Below are 8,016 nucleotides of genomic sequence, written 5' to 3'. Positions count from 1 at the left end.
GTCCGCGTCGGTGAACGCTCTCGGTGATGTCAGTGATGTTCAAATCCACCGTTGTTACCGGAAATTGCAAAAAAATTACACCATCTTCCCGTAAGGGAACCGAGTAGTATGCGAAGCAGCCATGGGGCGCTATAACTTAAAATGATTACAAACTGTTTTGATTCCAAATCCACGATCGCCGCTCGCTGATTGGCTCATATTTCCGAGGCCGCGCCCACCTCGCCGGTGCGTCAAGCGACGTCACGAAACCGCAAAAATTGACACGTCATAGTGACGTTTACGCACTACTTATGCTAAATTATGCCGATCAAAACAGGAAACACCGCGGATCACCGGCGAGTAACCCGTTCCGTTTGGAATCAAAAATGGCGGCGTTCTTGCTGGTGCTGGCGGCGGCGGCTTGTCAGCTCGGGCGGAGCCGCGGAAGGAGGGAGGCCGAGGACGCGTTTGACATGCCAGACAACGTATTTCGGCAGCACTTTCGTCTGAGGAAGGAAACTGTGCGGTGGCTGTGCGACGAAGTGGCGGAGGAGCTCGGAGGCGTACGATCAACAGCGCTGTCGGTGGAGCGACAAGTGTTGTACGCGTTGCGTTTCTTCGCGACGGGCAGCCTTCAGGAGTCCGTTGGGAGCGAGGAGACGATTGCCGTGACGCAGCCTGCGGTCAGCAAGTGCGTGCGACGCGTGGCGGAGGCAATCGTCCACGCCGGGACCCGAAAAACGTGGGTCCACTACCCGAGGACGTCGGAGGAAAAGGCGGCCGTGAAAGAAGGGTTCCTTCGACGCGGCGGCAATCCCGGCGTCATCGGCTGCGTGGACGGCAGCCTTATTGCCATCATCGCACCGGAGGGCGACAACAAGGCGGCATACATGTGCCGCAAAGGCTTCTATGCCCTTAACAGCATGTTCGTATGTATCGTCATGTTTGTCTAATTTTCCTTTCATAGCAACGCGTGGCTGATGCTGTGCACTCTTTCGTCAGATTTGCGACGCAGGCATGCGGATTCTGGCCGTCGACGCTCTGCGGCCGGGGTCGGATCACGACGCACACGTCTGGCGAACGACGTGGTTGCGTCGTCGTTTCCCGGAGGGACACATTGCCAAGGCCGGCGAGCACCTCATCGGTGAGCAGAGGGAAAAATTCATACAGTGGCCTAGCAGCACACAATAAAGTATACTTCCGCCGTAAGAGTATATGTTTGAAGCCCTAACCGTTTATATTGTAGTAGCGTGTTAAGTATAGGTTACATAGGCGGGCTGGTAAATTTTTTAATGAGTATCTGCTTGCAGCAAAATGACATTTAACTGCTGTATTGCAAGCTAATGTAAATGAGGTGTGTACATTAGGAAACAAAGAACGTTTGTCTTGCCCCATTATTTTTTACACTGACATTAATTCGAGAATACAGACCACAACTCGGCCAAACGGCCACCTTGCTGGATGCTAATAATATGAAGTGTACTATTTACCACGAGCTATTGTTATCTGTGCTGATCACAGCAGCATGAAGTGCTCAGCCTGTACATTATTTTATTACAGCCTCTGTGTAGTAACACGGAGGAAGAAGAAGAACGCAAGCGCCAGGGTTCCATCTCGGCTCCTGCACTCTTGAATGATTTCGGCAAGATTATCGCTTCTAATCTCCAAAATGTTGGTGCCAACGCACGTCTAAGCGGAAGAGGATCACATCGATATCGGACTTTCTCCGGTGGGTGGTCTCTTTTCCATTTTATGAACGTGTTTGTGCTCGGACTACGCTGCCGCCTTGCTGGCCCTAACGACAAGCCTAGCCCGGCGTAGCGCCGATCGGCGCCACCAAGTGTTGCTAGAGCAACGATTCCGAGATGTCAGTGACTATGCAGATGACGGTTGAAGGGGAGGACCTTCCTCCTGAAAAATTTTCGCCAGAATTTGGATGGCAGTCGGCAGTTTCCAAGCGTATGTCTGCCAAGGTGGACTCGGCCAACCGCCCTGGCTGCGGCATATGGGAGAATAGGCCTAACGCCGGCGCCTTATTTAGAACACAGGACAATGGAAATAAACTCAAGAGCAAGATCATCAGGGCGTCGTGGATGCCTCTCATGCCCAAGGAACATGCCAAAATTATCATACGACCCCGCGGAGGGCTGAATATTGCCAAGACAGGACTGACCATGATCGGTAAGGCGATCGTGGAAGCGGCGGGTCTTACCCCGACGCAGATAAGCTCGGACATAATTTGTCCTAACATACAACAAAACATTATGGTGGCCAGCACGCCCAACCGAGACAACGCTTCAAAATACACGAGAATCAGGACACTTCATGCGGCTGGAAGAATGTTTGAAGTCAGTGCATACGAGGCCGCTCCCCACACAACGTGTAAAGGAATAATCAGACACATCGACAGTCAATCGGACCTCGAACGCAACATCGTCAACGAGAGAAACCCGCTGGCCTTGGCGGTCAAGAGAATTAAGAACACAGGCACAATCATCATAGCTTTCGACGGACTCAAGGTTCCGAACTTTGTACGCTATGGCCCAGTCCTTGTGAAGTGCTTTCTCTTTTGCAAACAAGTCGATATCTGCTACGCGTGCGGCAAGCTCGGCCATCGTGCCGACGTTTGCCCGACTCCTGAAGAGACCACCTGCAGGGGATGTGGGGCAGTACACCCGGACGATCAACACCAGAGCACGCCAAAGTGTGGGTTGTGCAGGGGCCCACACCCTACGGCGGACAAAACATGCAAGGAGAGATTCCAGATCCCGTACGTCGTCAGAAGGAGACGATGGAAGAGAGCGACTGTGGAAGCTTCGAGAAATGGGGCTTCGCCACCACCACAGAGCAGCGAGATTAAAAATAAGTTGCAGCAAGCTCCACTGCACGAGCATAGGGAACGCTCCCGATCCAGGGGACGTTCTCGCTCCAGAGGGAGCTCCCGGAGACGCTCTCGATCGAGAGGGCGCTCTTGTTCCAGAACCAGGACCAGATCCCGCTCCAGGGGTCGCTCCGGATCCCAGCGCCGAGGCAGTCAAGTCCGGTTCAAGTCGTGCTCGAGGTCCTGCTCCAGGGATCGCCAACCCGAGTACCTCCCGACCTGGGCCGACCGAGTTCGAAGAACGCCGGAAAAAGTAACGCGGGGCTCACCGCCAGAGCATGATAGAGGTAACAACAGACTAGCACAACTTGAGCGCGAAAACGAGATGATGAACACAATAGCTCGACTCATGACAGAAATTGCCGAGATTAAGAGGGGCAGTAATAGGAAACCGGCCATGGCAGACAAGCAACCTGCCACTCCCCAGTCAATGGAAGTCGCCATGGCTGAGAAGAACGATACGGATAATCAACCGGCCGCTCCCCAGCCAATGGAAGTCCCCATGGTTGAGACAAGCGATACGGAGAGGCCAGATAAAAAGAGGGCAATCACTAATGAGCCAGAAAGGGCATCAGGTAGGGCCAAATCTGAGATTCGCGAGATGCTCTCCGCTCTCAGTGACAGCATTAAAGAGATAAATGAGAAGTTCTCGCTCTTCCAAAGCAACATGGCTTCCATGGAGGAGCGCACTAATCAGCGCATCAGCAAAATTGAACCCTTCTTGCAAAACGTGGTAGCACCTGTGCTGGTACCTAAAGCTCCTACGCCCCCAACAACAGCATCGACTAGTAACAGCACGCTGGCAATCGGGCCTCCGAAGGCTAGCACAGCAGCTCCACAGCAATACGATGGCCACTCAAACTAGCTCATTCAGGATGTGGCAATTGAATTGCAGGGGTTTCCTTCCCAAGAGGGCTCCCCTGCAGCAATATATTCGATCACACACAGAGAAGCCACATGTCATCCTTATACAACACTCACATCTAACGTCACGCTGTCCGGCTACAGGCCCGTAGCGAAGCACGAAGACGGACGGGGGATCGCTGTACTGATTAGCAACAAGCTGACCCACATCACTCACGACCTTAGGATGACCGCAAGTAAAGTGGAATATATAATGATAGAAATCATCCCCAGCCCAGCGAACCGCGTAAGTATATTCATCCTAAATGTATACAGTAGTCCCAAAAACCCAAGACAACGCTTCAAAGCCCTAATCACCAAGGCCACGCAACGAGCGCGAGACTCCCCTTTGATCGTAGCTGGTGACTTCAACGCCCCCTACCACACCTGGGGCTACCCATACAACACTAACAAGGGCGAGGACCTCGGGCGTGAGGCTCTAAACCTAAACTTGATGCTAGTCACGGACCCGGCATTCCCCACCAGATGCGGGACATCGTCGAGCCGTGACACGACACCGGATCTCACCATTTTCAGGAGCATCGCAGCGGGTAAGTGGACGAACCTCGGGGTAGACTTTGGTAGCGACCATTATATCTTGGCCACACACCTCCAGGTCGAGCAGAAGAGACAGCGCATGTTCCAGTACACAGACTGGGACAAGTTTCGCAAGATTAGGGAAGAGCGAACGCAGAGTGAGGACAAGCCTAGCCTCGAACAATGGGTGGCACAGGTTAGAGACGACTTCAAAGCTACCACAAAAGAGGTTTGTACCGACCTTCGGTGGAAAAGATGGACAGTCGTCTGGCTCACTTGTTGGAGGCCAAGCAGTCCCTCCTCGCCAGGTGGAAGGGACAAAGGCTCAACCGCAGGCTCAGAAAAAAGATCGCAGAAATCAACAGAACTATAGAGGAACACTGCAGAGCCCTCTCTAAACAGCAATGGGATGAGGTGTGCAACTCGATCGACGGGCAGATGCGTAACGGGGGAACCTGGAACCTCCTAAATCATCTCCTCGACGAGACGAACACTAAAACCAACCAACACAACACACTGGCCCGCACCCTACACGCAGCCAAGCGAGAATATTCGAGCGAGGAAATTTTATCCAGACTCGTGAAGAAATACCTGTCTGTCGCATCGGGCCCTACACCACCTTCACCTGACTACGACGGCTCCGGGAACCCTGAACTTGACGCAGAATTCGGGATTGAGGAGATCAGGCAGGCGCTCCACGCCCTCAACGGCAGATCGGCTCCGGGTCCGGACAAGATCACGAACAAAGCTCTACGGAACCTGGACGATAAGTCCATCGAATTCCTAAAGGACATCATTAACCAAGCATGGAGCAGTGGTATAGTTCCGGAAATGTGGAAATCGGCCAACACCATTCATCCTCAAGCCAGGCAAGCCGCCCAGCCTCGATAACCTCCGCCCAATTTCGCTCACATCGTGCGTGGGGAAGGTTGCTCAACACGCCATCCTAAACAGGCTTTCTCGCTACCTGGAGGAGCACGACATTTACCCATACAACATTATCGGCTTCAGGGCTAGACTATCGACGCAGGACGCGATGAAGCTCATCAAGCATCACATTATTGACTCTAATACGCGGGACACGAGAGCCATACTAGGTCTAGATCTGGAAAAGGCCTTTGACAACATTCTTCACTCGTTCGTTTTAGACACAATCTCGAGCCTTAACCTGGGGAAGCACTTCCATTCGTACACGAAAACTTTTCTGTCAGACAGAGAAGCCACCCTACAGATCGGGGACCTGACTTCAGACATGATCAAGCTGGAGTCTAAGGGGACGCCTCAAGGGGCAGTCATATCCCCAACCCTCTTTAACCTCGCCATGATTGGTCTATCCAGGAAACTCTCTGCTATCGACGGTATCAGTCATACCATATACGCAGACGACGTTACCATCTGGTGTACGGGAGGTAGTTATGGACAGGTAGAGACGGCCCTGCAAGAGGCGATTGATGCTACCGAGAGATACCTCGAGTCCACGGGCCTTCGGTGCTCACCTCACAAGTCGGAACTGCTACTATATCGACCCAAGCGCAGAGGCCCCAAACCAAAGGGATGGAAGCCACTCGCCGAATGCGACATCAAACTACGGACAAATGACGGAGGCTATATTCCGAGGGTGGATGCCATCCGGATTCTCGGCATGATGGTCGAGTCGAGTGCCTCTAACAACCAGACAGTGCTGCGTCTCACTAAGAAGACGGACAATGCCATCAGATTAATAAGAAGAGTGGCCAACCGGCAGCAAGGCCTCGGAGAAGACAACCTCGTGAGATTGGTGCATGCGTTCGTAATGTGTCATTTCACTTACGTCGCGGCCATGCACAACTGGCAAAGATCGGAGCGGGATAAGCTGAACGCATTAATCAGGAAGGCAATCAAGAGAGCCCTCGGTCTCCCCATATGCACACACACGGAAAGCTTACTTCAACTCGGCATGCATAACACGCTCGAGGAATTGGCGGAAGCGCAGGAGAGGCCCCAGTTCGTCAGGCTATCTACCACACAAGCTGGAAGACACATCCTGCTGGAGCTGGGCGTTCCCCCCACAGTAGTCAAAACAAAGTTCTGCAGCATCCCTCGAGAGCAGCGGGACCTCATCATTGTCGCCCCGATCCCACGAAACGTCCATCCGGAACACAACGTGAGAAGACGTCGGGCACGCGCGAAGGCCCTCCTGGAAAAGGCTCGTGAATGGCCTTCGGAGAACAGTTTTGTAGACGCAGCTCGCTACGCCGACGGACAGGCCTTCGCTGCGGTTAGCGTAGACCATGAAAGTAAAGTAACGAACGCAATCTCGATTCGGACGACGTCCTCTGAGACCGCAGAGCAGGCTGCAATAGCGATGGCCTTATTGGACGACAAGAGGACATCAATCTACAGTGACTCGAGATCAGCCGTCCGGGCATTTGCCAAAGGAACCATATCCGAGCTGGCCCTAGGGATACTAGGAAGCAAGCAGATCAAGCCACACACAGTGATCTGGTTTCCAGCCCACATGGGACAGATCGAGGGTGCCCCGCCCAACCTCAATGAGTCGGCACACAATGCTGCGCGAGGGATTATCAACCGCGTAGCTACGAGTACCACCGGGCAGCGTGACGCTGGGGGTACTGACTATCGGGACTCTCCTCTCTCGTACAACGAAACTACTAAGCATTTTTACTTGGCTCATAGGATCTACCCCCTCCCGCATTCTAAACTCAATAGACCTCAGGCTTTAACACTAAGGCTTCTACAGACGGGGGCATACCCAAACCCCCTACTTCTTCACAAAATGTACCCCGAAATTCAGACAACAAACACATGTGCACTATGCAATGACTTAGCGAGCTTACCTCACATGCTCTGGCGGTGTCCCGCGTTACGCGGCGATGAAAGCAACAGTTCATCACGTTGGGATGCGGTTCTACGCAGCCCCAACCTCGAAGAACAGTTATGGGCTGTCCAACGGGCGCGCGACGCGGCGGAGAGGCTCGGCCTTTCTGTCCCGACGTGGGAGCGGCCCACTGCGCGCTAGCACGCGCCCTAAAGGACTCTAATAAAGTTATTCATCCATTCATCCATCCATTTGTGTAGTAGATGTATGTAACATGACTCATGCTTCACTAGCTCAACAATGGGCATTTGATTTGATACCATTTTTATGGTCGTGCAAGTGACAGCGGCTACCCCCTGGAACCATGGCTCCTGACTCCGGTCCCAGGCCATCCTCCCGCTCGCACTGCAGAAGGCAGGTACAATACTGCACACGCTTCCATGCGGTCCGTAGTGGAACGCTGCATTGGACTTCTGAAGAGCCGCTTCCGCTGCCTTCAGAGGCACCGTGCCCTCCACTATGAACCAGACCGCGCAGCCAACATTGTTGCAGCGTGTGCAGTGTTGCGCAATTTGTGTCTTGATGAAGGTGACAGTGCGTTTGATGAGGTTGATGATGATGACAGCAGCAACAGCAGCAGTGACAATGCAAACGGTGGCTCCCTCCCACTTGTAGTTCCCCGAGCGAGGGCAGCACGCATAATGTACCTAAAAGGATGTGCTGCCCGTGACAATGCAATTCGATTATTCGGAACCACACGACAGCAGCACCAGCACTACCTGCGAAGGGTGCGAAGGCGGCTGCGTCGGCAGCACCACCGACAGCAGCAGTAAACCTGCCTGCAGTGTCAAGCACATATGCCTAATAAAGAGAAAGAACCAACGTGAAGGCGTATTGG

General features: G+C 53.3%; 1 protein-coding gene across 1 annotated transcript; it reads left to right on the top strand.

The window, feature by feature from the left end:
- Window positions 1-446: 446 nt before the first annotated feature.
- On the top strand, window positions 447-7,951 carry LOC119431923 (putative nuclease HARBI1). Its single transcript, XM_037699365.2, has 3 exons — window positions 447-908; window positions 982-1,127; window positions 7,459-7,951. Exons 1-3 carry the CDS (start codon window positions 453-455, stop codon window positions 7,949-7,951), a joined length of 1,095 nt encoding a protein of 364 aa, XP_037555293.2. The 5' UTR covers window positions 447-452.
- Window positions 7,952-8,016: the final 65 nt, after the last annotated feature.

The sequence above is a fragment of the Dermacentor silvarum genome, chromosome 10 (assembly GCF_013339745.2).
Source record: "Dermacentor silvarum isolate Dsil-2018 chromosome 10, BIME_Dsil_1.4, whole genome shotgun sequence".
Taxonomy (NCBI): Eukaryota; Metazoa; Arthropoda; class Arachnida; order Ixodida; family Ixodidae; genus Dermacentor; species Dermacentor silvarum.
The sequence above is the reverse complement of the archived record's forward strand: the minus strand, read 5'-3'. Positions and strand labels throughout refer to the sequence as shown.

Bases quoted from the DNA above. Each gene is read 5' to 3' on its own strand.
- LOC119431923 (XM_037699365.2), top strand. From the start codon at position 453: ATGCCAGACAACGTATTTCGGCAGCACTTTCGTCTGAGGAAGGAAACT. The intron at 909-981 runs GTATGTATCGTC...CTCTTTCGTCAG, and splicing joins ATGCCCTTAACAGCATGTTC to ATTTGCGACGCAGGCATGCG. The intron at 1,128-7,458 runs GCAGAGGGAAAA...TGGTCGTGCAAG, and splicing joins GGCGAGCACCTCATCGGTGA to TGACAGCGGCTACCCCCTGG.